The sequence below is a fragment of the Lissotriton helveticus genome, chromosome 5_1, assembly GCF_964261635.1.
Source record: "Lissotriton helveticus chromosome 5_1, aLisHel1.1, whole genome shotgun sequence".
Taxonomy (NCBI): Eukaryota; Metazoa; Chordata; class Amphibia; order Caudata; family Salamandridae; genus Lissotriton; species Lissotriton helveticus.
Genome location: NC_136065.1, coordinates 1,674,428,449 through 1,674,448,463, shown reverse-complemented (window position 1 = coordinate 1,674,448,463; position 20,015 = coordinate 1,674,428,449). Strand labels below are relative to the sequence as shown.

General features: G+C 45.4%; 1 protein-coding gene and 1 long non-coding RNA gene across 4 annotated transcripts in view; one reads left to right on the top strand and one right to left on the bottom strand.

The window, feature by feature from the left end:
* LOC144753769 (uncharacterized) overlaps positions 1–20,015 on the top strand; it is a 295,636-nt gene that overhangs the window by 43,314 nt on the left and 232,307 nt on the right. The window lies entirely within an intron of this gene.
* Positions 1,398–20,015, bottom strand: part of LOC144755710 (transcription factor Maf-like) — a 47,850-nt gene continuing 29,232 nt past the window's right edge. Inside the window, exons 2-3 of the mRNA XM_078644898.1 lie at positions 15,034–15,497; positions 1,398–7,576 (exon numbers count right to left, since the gene is read on the bottom strand). Of these exons, the coding sequence (XP_078501024.1) occupies positions 7,187–7,576; positions 15,034–15,477 (834 nt within the window). The 5' untranslated portion in view covers positions 15,478–15,497 and the 3' untranslated portion in view covers positions 1,398–7,186. The remainder of the gene's footprint in view (positions 7,577–15,033; positions 15,498–20,015) is intronic.

The following is a 20,015-nucleotide window of genomic DNA, read 5'->3' as shown; positions in this document are numbered from 1 at the left end:
AAAAGACACAGGGAAGGAGCAGCCACATGACCTCAGAATCAACACAAGGAGGTCTTCACAGCATAGAAAAAGACCAGAGGTAGTCACATGACCAGAGCACAGGAATAGGGCAGAGGTAGTCACATAACCATAGAGTACATTCCGAGATAAGTACGGGGCACCCTGTATTCCAAGGAACATGGGTAATTAAGCCATTTTAAAAAACACAGCTCCGTAAGGAATCACTCAATGTCACATTGATTGTGTTGGAACGTCAAGGACGATAGAGAAAATGGCTCCTGATAATGTATAGAATTGTTTGATTGGAATGGAATGGAATGGAATAGGTTTTTATATAGCGCGATAGTTACCCGCAGGCGTCCTAGCGCTCTAGCCGAAATACAGGAGGGTGAGGCGGGTCGAGGTTATCTGTTGAAGAAGAAGGTTTTTAATTTTTTCCGGAAAGGCAAGATGTTAGGTTCCGACCGGATGGAAAGTGGAAGGGAGTTCCAGAGCCTTGCTGCATTTGTTGAGAACATTCTTCCTCCACTTCTTTCTCTTTTGAACCTGGGAATGGTGGCTTGAAAGGCGAGGGTCGATCTCAGCTGCCTGTTGGCGTGGTAGGGGGTAATCAGAGTATGATTGAGAATTGCTCCCTTTCTCCAGTAAGCACGGTGGGCGATGCACATGCTTTTGAAGCTGACTCTGTCTTTTACAGGTAGCCAGTGCATTGAATGATTGAATGATTCCTTAACGGAACTGTGGGGCTTATTTACAAGCCCCTTGTGCCACCATTGCGTCACTTTTAAAATGGGAAAAATTGACTTACGGGTGGCGCAAGGGGATTGTAAATAAGCCCCTGTGTTTTTTCCATACAATAAGTACCGCACGCATGAGAACAGACCGGATTCATGTTAAAAATGACGCAAATGTGGTGCAAGGGGCTTGTAAATCTGCTCCACGGGGCTTATTTACAAGCCCTTTGCGCAGCCGGTGCGTCACTTTTGATGTAGGAATGCTTGTAAATAAGGACAACTATTTTTCAAAGACGAAATAGCTTTAGTTTAGCAGTTCTGCTTTAATAGAATTCATGGGGGAAATATATTCCCCGTTTTTTCTCCCACTTCCCTGTTGTAAAATGTTGGCATTTATAGTCACAACCAGAGACTAGCACCAGGGCACAGGCGGTCACATGACCGCTGAAGGTACAAGGACCAGAGGACCACAGTAGAGGGGGGCCGAGGCAGCCACACGATACCAGAAGATGCAGAGTAGAAAGGCAGCCATATAGCTGCAGAATGTACGTATCCCAGCAGATGTTTCGTGGCCCCAAAAAGCAAATGACTCATTGATCACTGATCACCACAGAATGTGCACTGTTCAGAGGTGGCATATTACAACAACTGAATGCAAACATGTCCACTGGCAGGAAAATATATTTATTCAAAATGTTTCTTTTTTTCTAAATCGGGTCACTTGAAAGAAAGCCAACTCCTTTAACTTTACCCCTTTAAAATTATCATAATGACAAATTTAACCATTTTTCTATTGAAAGAGAACTTCCTCTCCTGTTTGGTCTAACACTGCCCTCCTCTGGTAATATGTTTTAAGTCTTTACCGATATATATTTTTTCAAATTATATTGTTATTTTAACTATTAGCGCTAATTGCGCCGGCTGTGGCGTCTAGGGTGCACAGTCCGGGTGGAGCCACTGTGCACAATTGCCTGAGATGGTCAAGTGGTCACAGTTTCTGTTGGTGAGGTGGGAAGCGGGGAAGACGGACAACAATCGGAGCACGTGGTATCCAGGCAAAGAACCGGACTCTATTTAGCTCCTGCCGGTTTGGACAGACTCGATCAAATCGTTCCCTGTGGACTTAAAATATTCACCAAAATCAGGTTTGATTCCGGTTTGAATCCATATCATACGTTTGAAGATGAGTACTATTTGAGTCATTGTTTTTTGCTGTTATCGGCGGGTGCTGTTTCGCAGCAACAAAACTGTCATGTTAATTAGCGGCGGTGTGCTGTTTCACTCTGTTTTATTTTGTGGGAGTTGGTTCTTTTTTCAGAAAAATGAATGTTTGAAGTTTGACAGTGCAAAATATGAATATTGATATTTGATGCAGCCAAACTGCGTAAAAGGAGCAACATAGCACACATGATATTGTGTTAGTGCCTTCTGCAAATTACCCCAAAAATACTACCACAGGAATGTTGTCAGGAATATTATGTACTCTTATCTCCTGGTCTTGTTAACAGAAGTTAACGAATTTTGAGCTCTTCTGAATCAATCACTATTGGCAGCTTTTTTGTTGTAAAGAACAAAACACCAAAATCGGCCCTTATTGCCTTAAAACAATAACAAAATCTGCTATGTTTGACTGAACCAGGCTCCATAAGAGTGAATCACTGTGGTATTGGAATGGGATCCAAAGATATGGCCTTCTAGACCCCCAAGCTATTCACCATAGCTGACGACTGGCCTCGTGGTGTGCGTGAACCCTGCAGCATGATGTTTTTTCTTGTTACGCAACCACACTTCTCGTGCCGAGATTTTTGATGCCATACTTATAACTCCTGAGGCAAAACAAAAAATATGTCTAGCCTTGGCTAGCCTGTGATATTTATTTTGTTTCTTTTGCAAACATATGCCATAGATATTAAAATGTTAAAAAAATTAACGCAAAGTAAAACTGCGGCCATCTAAAAGTGGCGTGCATATGTTTGCAAACAAAAAGTAAAAGATGACACATCGCAAAAATGCAAAAAATAACAAGCATTCCATTAATATGTCCACTTGCAAAACCAATACAAAAATAAACCAATATAAACATAAAATGATTTCAGCAATGAAAGCACGGACTGGCCTGAACAAAAGCTATATATCGCATAACAACAATACATATGTGCATTCATTTATAAATATGTATTTGTATTATGATTTTTGGGAAAACAGGAAAAGAGCTAAAGCAATCTCTAGGCCAGAATTCAAAGTGTTGTTTGTTAAAAGCCAGGACTGTCTACTGGTATGCTGTGTAAATGGAGGCCATTTGGCATCTAATTTTGAATGCTGTAGTTCCGATAGGACTGAATTTAATTTTGTGGCCTTCTTTCATTTTCTCCTATCGCAGCAACCATGAACGTAAGGTTCTGCTTCTATAAGTGCATCATATCTTGCCCGCTGGCCACACACATTTACGTTTAGCTGAATTATCAGATTGTTCAGAGCCTAAAGTTTCCAAATAACTCTATATTCAGTCTTGGGCTCTCCTTTAACAACCTGCTGCATTCTGGGACTTGCAGTCTATCTTGGTACACTTCGAGTGAAACATTTGATCTACCACATCTGAAAACCCCAATGGTATAAGAAAAGCTTAGAACTGGAGCCTGGTTGGAAGATGACACGGTATGATCTGATAGGCTGTTCTGAGTAATATCTCCATGGAGCTACCGAAGCATGTGCAGTGAAAGTTGTTACATAGAATTTCCATACCTACTTCACCTACTCCTGGTGCCTCAAGTTTAGAAAGAAACTCACAAGAAAGGGGTACGCAGGGGTTTGAAAGAGTATGTGATGAGTGTTCTCTCAAACACCACAGTGTATGTTTTTCACACTTTTTACGTTAGATATAATGTTTACACCATGTCTCCACTTACGCAGTGCCTTTAACACCCTATGTGAAGGAGAACAGGGTTTGAAAACTGGGCATCTCTGTCGCCTTTATTTAATTAAAACAGTTGAATCCCTCGCAGTCATCTGTTTGTGGTTCCTGCCGTTCAAACCAACTAGGCGCACTGGTTACCCGGTCATTGTAAGATGGCGCTACCAGAAACATATGCAGCGTTTTCACTGCATGTAAATATATCGGACTGGAGAAGGAGCTAGGGGCTAGATGTACAACTGTTTTTTGCGGTCGTAAACAGGAAATCGGCCCGTTTGCGACCGCAAAATCTGTCTACCCTATTTACAAACCCTATTTTGCGAGTCGTTAACCTATTACCGACTCGCAAAATAGGGTTTGCGACTTGCTATTTGGAAGGTGAGTGCCAAGGGGGTCCCTTCGTAACTGCGAGTCACAATGGTATGTACCATTGTTTTGCAACCTCAATTGTGGTTGCAAAACACTCGCAGTTTACCACTGATTATATATCGGTTTTAAGCCACTAGCATATGGGAAGGGGTCCACTTCCTCTTTGTGACTAGCAGCGAAAATATTTTTTAAGAGTAGGCAGTGGTCGGTGGGACCCCTACCTACTCTTACAAAATGAAACAGGAATGTTTCATTTGTCTTTTTTAAATGCATCCCGTTTTCCTTTAAGGAAAACAGGCTGCCTTTGAAAAAAAACCTGTTTTATTTAAAAAGCAGTCACAGACATGGTGGTCTGCTGACCTCAGCAGGCCACCATTACTGGGAGTGCCAGCCATTTCCAGTGGGTCACAAATTGCGCCCTGCCTCATGAATATGAATGAGGCAGGCAATGTGCGACCCCATTAGGAATCGCAAACAGTTTCTGAGACACTGTTTTACATTTCATTTTGCAATTTGCAAATTGTGAATCGCAAATTGGCGAAATTTGCGACTCGCAAATTGGAAGGGTCATACATCTGGCCCTAGGATTTCTGGAATTGTCATCTGACTGTATAGTTTCAAGTGTTCTGACTCCTATGTTTCGTTATGTAGGGCTCTCAAGCCTCTATTTCTAGGCATTCGAAACCCAGCCCTGTAATTTATTCTTCGCCCCCTTTCATACTCATCTGCTTATCTATTTGACCATGTAACTCTCACGCATACAGTTCTAAATTGTTATTGCTCCTCCCATTTCGACTCTGATTGCCTCCAAATGTTAAAAGTTTGTAACACAGTTTTTGTTTTGAACGTGCAACATCTCAGCTCTTTTGTATAAAGTGACATTCTGCATTCTCAACGTTTGGAAGTGTGGGGCTTCACCTGCCTCGCAATAACCTTACCTTACATTTTGTATTCTGTCTGGCTATCTCATTGTTTGATAACATTCCTTTGCCTCTTTTATTATGTGCATATCTTCTATCTTTCAACATTACCTGCCCCTGAATGATTATGGCAATTCTGACTGAAAGCTGCCACAGTACAATATATGAGTGATTGTGTGCTTTCATCATGCAGTGTGCTGCGCTCTGTGTTCCAGGCAGCGGAATTGTCCCACTAAAGTCCCCCCTCCAACCTCGCTCCCACCGGAAACAGATAAATCTCTGTATAAAATAAAATGCATAACCTTGGTGAAGATTATACATTGCCTTGCTGCACCATCAGTCACTACCACCTCTGTATTGACTATCAATCTATTTACTCACGACCCTTTTCAACTCTGTCCTCTATGGTGTCAGATTTATTGGGCCACTTCTATTAACATTTTTACCCATTCTATGTCTATGGGAAAACGTATTCGTACACCTGGCCCCTTGTTCGTTTGTAATTCACTTTGTTGTGACGTTACGACCCTTGTAAAAAAAAAAAGCGAATTCTGATTGATTTACTGCCACAACCAGTCAATATATGGGTGACTTTTTGTTTTCGATAGCAATGTTTTGCGCCCTGACATCTGGATAGGTGAGGTTGATGTTTTACAAGACAGTATGTATTATGCAAGCAGTTACAAAAGTATATGTCATGAAAGCCATGCATGTAAGGGTTGGCATGCGATGTGTCTGCAGTTGTCTACAAAGGGGGCGGGAAATGTCAGACCGGGGGTTTCATGTCTTGGTTTCAGCCGTGAAGACCATTTTAATTGTCAATGCAATCTGAGAGCCACGAAGCCCCTTGCCATGTGTGACATCCATCAGCACTGTGAATTATTTTTGCTGTGATAAAATCCTAGCATAGAGGGTGCTGCTGGGTAAACGGACAGAACTGACTGAAGGTGTGACGGGTGACATGGTCATTCGGCAGCTAAACACCTACGCTTCAGGCAGCTAGAACTGGTCTTAAGGTTGGATGGTGTAGCTATCGGACATGTAGTTCTTGTACCATAGCTTCTCGCGCATGACCTGCATGCAGCGACCTAGCGGAACAGACACTGAAAGTGCACATTTGACTAGAACGGACTCCTCGTAATTCTTTAGGGCGATCAAATGACTTCATGTTCTAAGGGCAGCACTGTTTCAGTAATGGGCTAGATTATTATTATTATTATTTTTGCAAAATCACTGCATTGTGAGAACTGCAGTCTTGGTTTGCCTCAATTGAACCAATTTCAACACACTGTGTAACGATTATTTGGAGAAGAAAAGCTTGGGATTGGAATAGTGGAGGCATATTTTCAAGAACAGCGTTAAAATCATCGACGCTTTAGCGGCAGGAAAAGGCCCAGGCTCACACCAGAACCTGGGCTTTTATGGGAATTCACAAGGGCATATTATCAAGCCCATTATCGCCGCTTTAGCGGCAGTTTCCTGCAGCTAAAGCAGCGATAATTTTAACGCCGTTCTTGATAATATGCCCCGTGGTGTTTAAGTGACATGGGGTTATGTGGTCAACCTGCAAATTTCTCCAGCCTTTGCACCACCTTTATGGATCTCCGGTGAATACCTCCTTGTGTGTTCTTCACCAGTCTCTGTACCATCTTTGCATTGGAGCAAGAACATGGTTTCTTTTTCTAACTCATCATGGGGGCTTACCAGCCCATGTGACATCTCTGTAAAGGAAACAAAACCTCTGGTCGGTAAGGGAATTCGGCCCTGGGGCTCACTCACCACCCATTTGTACCACATTCAGGAGATCCTTAGAATGCACCTCAGGACTCGCCCTATTAGTCTTTGTACCAGCTTTTTGTAAAGGTGGAAAAGGTACTTATTTCTTTGGAATATATACTGCCGGGACTCACTTCATCAGCCTCCTTGCAACCTTTGCCTTTGTTATATGAAACATGGTCTGAGACATTTGAGTGGAACATATATTTGCCTGGCAGTGTAATAAGCTCACATCCCTTGAGTGATCTCTCCCACCACAATCCTCAACACACCAGCCCTGTATCTGGAGAGGCATTGGATTCTGGGTAACTCTCTGGAGTTGGCGTGAGTGTCCTTGCCTGCCCCTTGCCGTGCCACTTCCCTTCCCCTACAGTGACCCATGCCCTGAATCCTTCACCCCACCCACCTGCGTGGTGTTTCAAGGACCCCAGGTGCCCAGTCTTTCAATAACACCATCGCCCCACTCTCCCCGTGGGTCACAGAAAGAACTCGGACGGGGAGGTGGGTTCAGAGGCGTGGTGTTCTGCCACGGCTGAGGCCACAGCCCGGCTCTCAGCAAAGCTGCTGGCCACAAGCTTTTCGTAGCGAGCTTTGTAGGTGTCCCGCTCGCGCATGACTCGGCTGAGCTCGTGCTGTAGTTGCTCCAGCTGGTGCGAGAGGTGTGACTTCTCGGATTCGAGCACGTGCTTCTGCTGCACTCGCTTGAAGCGGCACGACTGGGCGTAGCCACGGTTCTTGAGCGTGCGCCTCTTCTGCTTCAGCCGCAGTACCTCCTCTTTGCTGAAGCCCCTCAGCTGGCGATTCAGCTCCCTCACTGACATGCTGACAAGCTGGTCATCCGAGAAGCGATCATCCATATGGGCGAGCTGCAATGGGGTCAAACAGAAAGAGATGATGTGAGAAGAGGGTACATAACTACCTCGTTATATTTTCAGCCCAGGGCTCCACCCACTTCATCGACATTGAGTTAAAAATGCTCATATGCTTTCATGACACGTATCTCCACCACCCTCTCTTCTAATTCCTTCTAAGTCAGGATCCTTCCCAGAATGTGATGTCCCATTTAAGGCCGTTCACTTATTTTCTTTTTACAGGCAAGTTGTACAGTCAGAACTCACCTGTAGTAAGAGAATGTGTCACTAGTCACCTGTAATTTGTATTATATGGACCTACTCACATCACAGTGCCCATTTTGGGACAAGGCTCCACTGACACATACCCTTCACTTCCCTCCTGCCTTCTCTCACATTGTAAAACAATGACAGGCGTGTCCTTTACTTTAATTTTCCAGACACTCTAAGGGGCACATGCATCAGGATAAGGAATTGAGATTCGTTAATAGCGATTTTTAAGGAATCGCTATTTAGGAGTTGCAATTCCTTATGCATGTAGGAATTGCTAAATAAAAAGCGATTCCTACACATAGTGAATCGCAAATTGCTATTAGGGAATGCATTCCCACTCATTCCTATGGGCCTTGAGGCTTATAGGAATGAATGGGAAAGCATTCGCAATTTGCGATTACCAAATAGGTAATCGCAAATTGCAAATGCAATTGCAAGGGTGCTAGGGTGCCTAAGGTTCCCTGATGCACCCCGAAAAAAAGGTAAGTGTGCACAAGTGGCGCCCACACTTGCCCTAAGTGCATGTGTATACACCACATGGCACTTTGAAAAATGTAACTTTGTGCATTTTTTTAAGGATTTGCAAATTAACATCAACTTGAAGTTTATGGTAATTTGCGCATCCTTAATGCAAAGTCGCATTTTTAAAATGCTTCATGCATTGCATTTAGGGAATCGCAAATTGCAATTCCTTAAATTCATTAGCACAATAGGTAATTGCAAAAATTGTGATTACCTATTTTGCGAATGAATTTAGGTTTGAGGCATCAGAAAGGGCTTTTTACCGGTCGCAAACGGGCCAATTCTGCAAATAGGCCCTTTTGCGATTGGTAAAAAGCATGATGCCTGTGCCCCTAAGTGTTTTTCAACTGGAATTACATTTGTAAATGAAGGATAACGGTCATCATAATTTCCATATGTGTGGTATTCTTTTCTGAAAAAAAACAGCATCACAGCATAAAACAACAGCTTCCTTTCTTCCCTAAAATCGGTTGTTTCCATGTAACACTTAAGTTTCTAAACTGGGTCCATCTGGATGGCTTCCTTGTGATTAGTGTGTAAACATGGGTACAGAATCCTAGCATTTTTTAGACCAAAAGAAAGACGTCCTGCTTTTTAGCCCCGAAAACAATTTTGATAGGCTTCACATCTGCAAGTGTTTTATATGTTTTTTATCTTTCTACGTCAAATTGCATGGATCCTGCATTATAAGGAATACAATGCCTCTAATTGTCCTTAAGGCCACACAAAAGACCACAAAAGTCTCGAAAAACGTGTCATAATTTATTTCTTTTTCTACAGTGTCCTTGGGATTTCTTAAAACGGCCACTGATTTCCCTGTATTGTCTCATCAATACTTCTGACAGTCGATCCGACGTTTGTATAATCAGCTATCTTCTTTCTTTTTTAACCTTTATTTATTTTACGATGTGGGCCTTATTTTTGGTGTCAATTTTGTTTTCATTAGCTGAACATATTTTTATTGTATGTTACTGCGTGCCTCACAGCAGCGATGCATTGTAGTTCTCTTCCTACAGTAAATCTTGCCTTTGATTACGTTAAGAGTGCGGGAGGGAATTGGCGACCAAAGAGAAACATAATATGTGGGTTCCTAAATTCGAACCCAAGTGATCAGAACATTTACAGGTTTGGATCTAATGACACGAAGACGCTCCTAAAGTATGTTTGTATAACATTGTTACTCAATCTACAGGGAAAATTAGGAGGTTGTATTTTGGGATGGCACATAGTAACATTTTGCGCTCTCCATCACACACGCTGTTCCGCCAGCAGGGCATTACTCTGGCGAGGGCTGTATCTCCCAAGATTAGGAGTTTGCGGGGTCCCTTCGGCTCTTCCCTGTGCCTCATATGATGGTGACTAGCCCCAGAGAGACCACCTCACTCGGAGCAGAAAATATTTTTTTCCCCTACAGGCCCTACATGTTCTGAAGTCACGGCTGTTCCATGCAGCATGTTGCAAACGTTAAATCAATATATGAGAAATACATTGTGGGCAGTGCACTCCCACCTCTCCCCAGTGCCAGGGTCTCGCTACCCATGCAGTCTCGTTTGTGGGACCAAGAAATGGGCTGAAGTGCTTCCCTCTCATTTAAATCCTCTAATGCCGCCCGCATACTCTTGCACAATCCCTCTCACGCCCAGACACCATGTGCTTTTGGCAGCACCACATAAGTGGATTAATGCATGTGTAATCGGCCTTCCTTAGCAGCTATAATTACCTCGGATCACCAAGGCCCCTGACACGTGGGGGCAGAAGGGATGGCTGCGGTGCCATGTCCCGCCACCTGCCACGCGCTTCCCACACCCCGACGTGAGACCTCGCCTCCATTTTGTGTCTTCCTTCCTTTCATTCTGCCCATTGAGTGCATTGCTATTTTAAATAGTAAATATAGCAGTCTTGAGAAATCTCAAATAATTTTAACGGATTTGATCATAAGAACCATTACCTGTCATGAAGTGTTGCACTGGGCCTTCATCTGGTGTGTGGACCCCGACACTGCTTAAGGCCAGGTTCGTATCACGAAAGGACCAAATTTGATACATGAGTTTAGGGTGGGGAGCACAGATATAGAAAGCATAGCAAGGTCTTCTAAGTTAATCATCACACAGTAAATCGGTGAGTGCATTGCCCGTTATAGGAAACATTTATTTTAGTGATAGCCATTTTATCCTTATGGAGGAAAATATTGGGATAATTCAGTCCCCGACAGAGAGATTCGAGATCAATTGGTCATATTGCCGCCAGTCAATGAGAACTTTCTAGAATTCAGTGAAAGCTGCCATCTGTGGTATCGCCCAGGAGTCTTGTATCTCCCTTAGCCTAGGAAGCCTCAGTGACCAAGGAGGAAAAGGCTGCTGCTTGTGGTAGCTCTGCCCTTAGGAGTCCCTATAAAGTGAGACGTTTCAAGCACCCAGATCCCTACATCTTTATGCCTCTAACTGTACACTGGAATGGCCACAACAGTGTTGGGTGCTGTAGCTTCATTCCAATGCAGAGTGACGGTCCAACCAGGGGTGTAGCTTGGTCAGTAAGATTTCCCAACAATCAGGCAGGGATATTTTGTTAAAACATTTTAAATGAGAAGCAGGACATGAAGGCGGCTTAAGGGGCAGTGGAAAGAGAGAGGGTGGTGGACTACTAGGGGCACTTAAAACACATTTTTCATACTAATCTACATTTTTAAGGACTTTAAAACAAAAGATAGTGTGTCTCTGTGAGTTTTGCCAGTGTGAGCATTTAAAAATCACAGGTTTATTCAGACAGACACTTCAACCTACCAGACTGAAAGCACTTGTACCTGACTATTTCCTAAAGAATTTTTGTTTAGGGGGGTATAACAACCCAAACTCGTCTCCCTGAAGCCAGTGGTCTAACGAAACTTGAGGGGGCCCCCCAGCAAAGTACGTGGCAGGCCCCCCATGCATCAGGCACAATTTGGAGCGTTCAAACCAGGGACATGTTGTTCTTGCATCGTTCTGGGGGGGGCGGGGACTAATGTTATGCCACTGATTGAAGCTACGCCCCTGGGTCCAACCCTCTAGTGTGAATCTGGAGGCCTGGGGTTTCACTGCAGAGCAGAGTGACAGTGCACGCTGATGAAATCTCCTTTCAGCATTGTACTGAATTCGTTGTCTTTATCTTTATTCCAGTTATTGGTAGCGCTATAAAGAACCATATGCAGAAAACAGCTTAAAATATTCAAATACAGTTAAGATCCTTGCTGCTAGTAGGCGCTATCCAATACAGAAAAATACCGCACAGGAGTCGAAATGTTTAGACTTTTCAATGTAACATTGAACTTCTTTTCACTTCTTTTACAACTCGAAACAAGAACATTTGTAAGTTTTTCTGCACAGTATTACAACCTTATTCAGACTGCAGTGATGTTTCTAGTGCATTATAAGTTCACGTCTTGGCAGTACTAATAAGTACTGTAAGTGAAATCCTTTGGTCCTGGTGCAGCCTGTGCTAATAATGAGGGGTTGTAGCTTCTGGTGCAAATTAAAAAACGCCCGACTACATCCACTCTTAAAGGTTGAGAATCATCACTTGGGCATAATGACCGCTGATGAGCTGCAATACGCCCTCTTGGCTCTTTGTAACAACTTCATATATACCCTTCTCATCAAGACTTCAGTGTTTATGACCGTTCAGTCCTTGGCTTCTGATTTAAGAGCTAACACCAGAGGTGTCTCCTTGCCCTTTTCCATCTTCTTTTACAACACCGCCAGTTGAGGTGGTGTTTGTGCTGAGGAGGCTGTTGATTGCCTCCTTTCATATACTTTGTCCATCTTCTAGACATGAGTACCTGGAATATAGTTCGATACAACAGCCCTGTGTATGAATGTTCTCCTTTTTGCATGGTTACCCCCCACTTTTTGCCTGACTCTGATGCATCTTCGACTTAATGTGCACTGGGTTCCTGCTAGCCAGGTTCTCAGCGCATGTGTTCCTTCCCAAAACGGACCTTTGTTTCCACAATTTGCCCACCTTTGGTCTACATATAAATGCCTTGTAAAAGTACCAGCAGTACCAAGGGCCTTGTGACCATAGAGGGTCTCTAAGAGCTGCAGCATGTATTTTATACCACCCTACGAGATCCCTCACCAAACACATGCACACTGCCACTGCAGCCTGTGTGTTTTTTAGTTCATATAAAAATGAAGAGTCCACCTAGCACACACCCCTATGTGCCAGGCCTACCAGCACTACCAGAGGTACTGGTAAGTCACACCTTCAGCAGGCCTTATAGCCCTAAAGCAGGGAGCACTGCACCTCATATAAGGGCATAACTGCATGAGCAGATATGCCCCTGTAGTGTTTAAGTCCATTCTTAGACATTATAAGTGCATGGTGAAGCCATACTGAGTACATGGGCTGGGAGCTTTGCACTATGAGTTCCACAGCTCCATGATGGCTTCACCGAATTCCCAGATGTTTGGTACCAAACATCTCAGATTAACCTCTTAACCGTGGCGCAAATTCTTCCGAAGTGCGGGAGAATTAATGAGTGGGCGGGGCTGTGTCCGCCATCGGATGTGCGCAGCACCAGCGAGGTAGTGCTCGCGACGGCCATTGGCCGACGCGAGCACCAAACGGGTTAATGAGCCTACACTGATGCCAGTGCTGGATTCATTAATAAATGCATGCAGAGGGCACAATAGAGGTACTCCCTGAAAATCTAACAACTTATTAGTGTGTGCCTGACTGGTTGGCACCTGCCTGCTACTTCTAGACAGGTTTCTAACCCCCTGAGGTGGGAGCCTTTTGTTATTGTGGGTCAGAAACAAAGCCTGCTCTGGGTGAAGGTGCTTCACACCTACCCCCAAGCAGGACCAGCATTGAAGGGCGGTGAGCATCAAAGGCTTCCCATTCTTTGTTATGCTGACCAGGGTCTCTCCAGCTAATGGAGACGCCCGCCCCCTGACCAAGCCCCCTTTTGGCTGCAAGGTCAGCAGGAAACTAAGCAGGAGAGGTTTGTCTCCTTTCAGCCAGGACCAATGCAAAGATCTCCTGAGCTGAAGGGACCCCCTCCTTTAAGAATCCACCATATTGTTATGGTGGATTTTAGCCAATAGGCCTGTGGGTATGCTCCCTCCCCAGAGGGAGTAGACATACAAACACTATAGTCACCCTAAAGGCAAGTAGTTCATTGGCTACTACCTTCTGACCCCTGTAAAGCCCCATAAACTAGTATTTAGGGGCACCCCTGAACCTTAATCCTCAGTTCGTAATGACCTATGAAGGAAGAGGACATCCCAGAGCCGTTGAGCAGAAGAAGTCTGAAGACACCCACTGACTTGGCCCCAGCCCTGCCAATCTGCAGCCCTCAAAGATCCTGTGAAAACCAAGTACTTGTCCTGCAACCCAGCAACCTCCAAAACCTTCCCGGAAGGACTGCTGCCTTCAACAAAGACCAGAACTCCAGAGAACAATTACCCTGTTCAACAAGAAACTCAAAGAAAGGCCTCTGTGGCATTCAGATCTGCGAAACCCCGCTTCCCGATCCACCACTGCACCCTACACCTCCGGCCTGAGTCCAAGTAGCCAACTGATGCCAGCAAGGTTCCCCATAAAGAGCCCAAGTCCAACATTGGCTGACCATTCATGGACTCCACAACTCCGCCAGCAGCCTCAACACGAAAGTCCCCCCTAACTGCAACTGGCTCGGGTAAGGCTTTTCTGACGTCAAAGGACACCCCTGAACCCACAGCCCCCTGCCTTGGGGAGCCTAACCAACAGTGTCCTGGTGTCCTTCAACATCCGTCCACAGCCACTGGTTTCCTTCGTCCAACTTCTGAATCCGAGCCTGTAGCCTTTGTTTGAAACCATCGTCCACACCTTGATTTGTATTGTGCACCTGACTCAGTGTTTGCACTCTGCACCCGGACGCCCCATGCCACTGCGGTGTATGTTTGGTGCTGCCTCGTGGCCCCCCCCTAGTGCTTGTCTCAACCCTCGGAAGTTAACCTCCAACTCCGCTTTACTGGTCTATAACTAGCACAACTTTGAGTGCCCCTTGTCTCCTTTGGTTAAAATTGGGCCTCTGACTCTGAATTTGACCTCTGCACCCGGATACCCGGTGGTTCAGTCTTGGTGCTCACTTGAACTTGAACCTTGCACTGGGTTTATAAGTAAAGCACTTACCAGTGAAACTGCATTCTTATTTTCCTCCCATAGGATAACATTGCTCGATTGAAATATTGCAAGTGTACATTTTTCTTGCATTGCAAAGTATTGCTATTTCTAAAAACGGTATCTACTATGCTGATCTGAAGTCTCACATTTTGTATTAATTTTCTGCATTGAGAAGTAGTGCCAATTTGAAAACTGTACTTACCTGCAACTAAGTTCTTTGGTTCTAGTAATAAAGTAACAAAATAACATTTTTACAAATGATTGGTCTCGGATGTAGTCATTGAGAGTGTGTAATGATATATTGCATGAGTGTCTACAACAAATACTTAACACAGCGCTCTGATAAGCCTAACTGCTCACCCACACTACCACAAAAGAGAGCATTAGTATTATCTACTTTACCCTCTGTAAAGCCTCTGGAGATCCATTGGACTCTGTGCACACTATATCTTACTTTGAGATAGTATATACAGTCAGCTTCCCCAGGAACTAAATGATACCCCACGTCTCACCATATTTCTGCTCCAGTCATTTACCTGATGATGTTGTCCACTCAGCTCCTCTGCACTCAGCAAGTAGCCTTGATGTGTAAGGTGGTGGTGTCCACCCCGGTAAGCCTCCAGACCAGTGAGCTGGCCGCTACCACCCACCACTGCTGCTGTGGCAGAGTTGATTAGAGCGTCCACTGCATCTTCTGTGCTCATGCTCAGCCCCTCGGCCCCCATTTGCTGATGCAAGGTGGCCATCCAGTACAAGTCCTCTAGGGCTGCCTTCTGGTCACCTGAGCTGGGGTCACTGAAGGTTGGTGAGGGGGGTACCGAGCTGCATGGGGTGGAGCTGACAGAGGCACCTGCCCGTGCAATAAGGCCAGACCGCCCATCCTGCGGCTCCCGCTTTACCTCGAACTTCATCAGGTCAAAGTCGTTGACATACTCCATGGCCAGAGGGCTGCTGGGAAGGTCCACAAGTGGAAGAGCCATGGTGCTAGTAGGTCCTGCAACTGAAGTCAAGGAAAGAGCATGTGAGTAGGTAGAAATAGGATGTAATGTTAACAGGCAGAAGTGATAAATAAGCAAAGAAAAATGCAGTGTGTCCCAAAAGCACTAGATATACTACAATAGTACAAGAATACATGTCTATAATGGGCAGACGTCCAGGAGTTGTGAAAGGTCCCATGTTAGATGGCGATCAAAGAGAAGTGTGTCCAGATTGCGCTGTATGAGCCAGAGCTCTAGTGCATCACACCATGGACACTGACAATCATGCTTCCAGACCAAGAGCAGGGTTGAGAACTTCCTTTTGCTTGTGATAGTCTTAAAGAAAAGAGGTTTGCATTGATTGGCCTCATTAGAAAAGAAACCGTACATCAACCAATTCAATAACTTGACCAAAGCAGAGAGACAAGCCGCTCAAGCCTTAGGCAATGACAACACGATCGTCATTAAACAGGTGGATAAGGGAGGAGCCACGGTCATCCAAGACTATGAGGAATACGACCGGGAATGTAGACGACAACTATCAAACAGCACTCACTACAGACCCCTCACTATAGATCCTACCAAACGTTTGACGACTACCATCATGAGTCTCGTGATTGAGGGGGAAACGAACGAATGGCTAACAAAGAAGGAAGCAGAATTCCTCATTACAACAGAGCCGGTGACCCCCTACTTTTACACACTACCAAAGATCCACAAGGGAGTCACTCCGGTGCCAGGCAGGCCCATTGTTTCTGGAATAGGATCCTTGTTGGAACCCCTATCCCAATTCTGCGATGTATTCCTACAACCGATAGTAAAGAAAATTCCATCCTTTTTACAGGACACTAGAGATGTCCTACGTTTGCTTGATGATATGGATGGCAGGGAAAATGTAGATCTCATATTGACATTGGATGTGGAAGCTCTATTCACGAATATTCCACAGCAAGCAACTCTGGAAGCAGTAGAGTCTGCCTTGAGGACGGAGGAATGGACATCACCCACCCCCATCTCATTTATCATGGCTTTAGCAAGTATAGCTCTGCCGGAGAACTTTTTCAGATATGAGTCACAGATGTACCATCAGATTCGTGGGACATCGATGGGTTCTACTTTCGCGCCAAGCCTGGCATGTATTTACATGGCCACTTTTGAGGAGCTCTGCAGTTACTCCGCGGAGACCAATCCTTTCCTTGAACATCTGACCCTATGGCGTCGCTATATCGACGATATTTTGGTCCTCTGGCATGGAGACCGGGCCAGTTGTGAAGCCTTTTGCTTCTGGATTAATCTCCAGAATCCATTCCTCAAATTCACAGGTACCATTTCCGAACAATCTCTCCCCTTCCTCGACCTTACCATCAGGTTGGACCCTACAGAGATCACCACCACTCTCTACAAAAAAGAGACTGATAGAAAAAGTCTCCTCCTGTACCAGAGTCACCACACCAGGGCTTTGAGAGAGAACCTACCCTTTGGCCAATTCCTGCGGATTCGCAGGAATTGTACGTCAGTGTCTGACTACAAACAAGAGGCATCTACCCTGCAACATAAACTTCAAGAAAGAGGCTATCCGACGAGACTCCTCAAACAGTCAGCTAAAAGAGCACTTAACAACAACAGAGAAGCCCTTCTGGAGACACACACAAAGGCTACAGATGATGTCATTACCTGCGTAACTACCTACACCAAAAATTCAACCTTCATCAAAAAAACGGTAAATTCACACTGGGGAATCATCACTTCCGCTGGCTTGGAGATTCCACGGCCACGATTTGCCTTCAAAAGAACTGCCAACTTGAAGGATACTTTGATCCATACTCGACCCAAAAAGACAAGCACCTTGCCTCCAAATACACTTTGGGATTTACCACCAGTCGTGGGCCACTTCCGTTGCGGAAATTGCACCGTTTGTCCCCATTCTTTACAAAGTAAAACCATCAGGCTATCCGATACCTTTACTTGGCACCTCAACAAGCATACCAACTGCAATAGCAGTAGATGCATCTACATGCTCACATGCCCCTGTGGGCTTAACTACATAGGCATGACGATGCGCACTGTCAAAGTGCGCATCATTGAACATAACAGCAACATTCGCTGTGGAAAGACACACACACGACTTTACGATCATTGTAAGCAAACTGGCCACACAGCAGAGAGCATGAAATGGGTGGTGTTGGAGTGCCACCCCTCCATTAATCAACAAGCCCTCTTTAGAATGGAACAAAGGTGGGTGCACCGACTACAACTAGACACCTGTGGGCTCAACGACTCAGTTCCTTGGAACCAAATACCACGATAAGTACTATAGTACCCACATCTTACCTGCTGAGTCTCCTTCAAATCCCTTATAGCGTTGCTGCTGCTACTACATAGCTTCCAATAGTTATACCCGATAGAATCAGGTAGATTCCATCATTTAAAGCGCAGGCTCCATCCCCTGAGCGTAGGGCACCCTGCGGGCTTATTCCCTTCAAGACTGACGTTACCCGCCTATCCATGGGTTAAATTAGGCCAACTCCACTTGACCCCTTATCCACCGATATCCCCTATAAAACTCTGCACCTCCGGTGATGTATCATACCTCTTGCATTAGAGAGGTGCCTTTTCATAGAGCTGTCATCTGGTTCATTCAGAATCCCAAATCACGAATTATTGGGACCCGGGTGCCTTAAGGTGAAGACAACCTTCCAACTTTGCTCCCAGTCCCTCAGATTTCAGGGAGACTATTGGCTCCCACTCGCCTGATACCATTGGCCTCACTGGCCGATTTACGAGTGACGGCATCAGGACACGCCCGTGCTCCGCCCCCCCCCCCGCACCACAACGGAGACTGACACGCATTATATTTTAATCAGAATCCCACACTACGTGTCATTGGGACCCAGATACCGCAGAGTTAAAACATCTTGCTACCCCACTCTAGTGAGGCACTTTGCCCTCACTCCCTAACATTGCAGGCAGCCTATCGACCTCCACTCGGGATTGCCTGACACCCGAGGCACCTCATTGGCCGGTCCACGAGCAACGTCATCTGTACACGCCCCCCTATAGAGACGCTAACGCTGTATACTTAATGGCGGCGTTCTCTACAATACATCACCGGCTGTTCCGCGTGTCAAGTACACGCCGAAGTGTGGGGGTAGGTTCTGACCGGCAGTGGCCTTGCGCCTCTAAGGTAAGCCTCGTGGTCGGGTTCAGGACTCCAACCCTGATGAGTGTCGGACTCCCGAGCGAGACCATATGGGTCTCGGTCCTCTGCCGGGCTGCAGCCTCTTGGAGGCTGCCCTTGCCTGGCCCCTCGGCGCTGGTTGTTGGATGGTTAGCGCTACCACCTGGGACCCTCACCTACCAGTTGCCGGCACAATTGAGCCCCCCTACGATCCCAGTGTGGATACGCGGCAGCTGCGGGCAGCGTCGTGGGCCATGGCGCGCGGCATGTCTTTCCGGACGGGGCAGCCTGGTGGGACAGTGCTCCATGTGGCTTGCTGGCTGTACCTTTACAAAGTTCTTTTCAAAGTTCCTTTCTCAGTATCCAGGCTCCAATTGATCCCTGATTCGTACATCCCGTAGGTAATTACCGCAAAGCGCAAGCCCCACAGGAACGAGCCGCGTGGTCCTACTGAGGGTTTACAATGGTAAGCCACAATATTCTCTAGGCAGTAGTCTATTGTCTTTTCTCCTTCCTAACCCGGGGGTAATTGGCTCCTCAGTGAAAGCATAACAATGATCTAACCTTAGAAGTCCTTGTATTACTTAGGAAACAGACTTCCTCTAAGAGTTAGTTCTCCATTATGTTCCCGAAAACATTTTGTTTTCACATATTCACTTAAGTCACTCACAACATCTCTCTCTCTTTCACATTTTCACCTGTGTATCAATGAGCACAATAGATACCACTGATGCTCGGGTGTTATATATATCTAAACTTGGGAAGGCAGCAACATACAAATTACTTGGAATGTAAACAGATTGTTTCTAATGCCTCTATTCCTTCCCTAGGTCTGACGGGAACGCAGGACTACCAGCTTGCCCCAGTAATAGACCTACCAGGTTGTATACTATATACACTAAAGCCCTTTCCCGGGCCCCTGATTAGTATATGAGCACTACTAGGTCCTGAAGAATTGCCCTTAGGGCATGAAACATGTTGACCACACTTGAGGGTTGAACCAAGACCAACCTAATTCTTTTTTGGATCTCCATACCCCTCACTGCACTTTTTAATAGGGTGGCTTACCACATGAATAAAGGTTACTTAGTGGACTAACCAACCCTTTTTAAAACTCACTCTACGCTCACTACCACTTTTCTAAGTCCCTCACACATCATCAAGCCACGGCAAGGAACAAAAGATCTCCACAAAAGTGTAACACTTGCTGTTACCCGTCAGGCATTGCAGCGCCAGCTTGACGCAGGAGCAGGAAGCCGATGATGATACAACACCACAAGGGCTAAATGAAACAAGTCATCTAGCCTATTAGTTGTGTGAGGTTTCTTAGTTCCGACAAGGGACCTGACTGGTCCCCTGAATA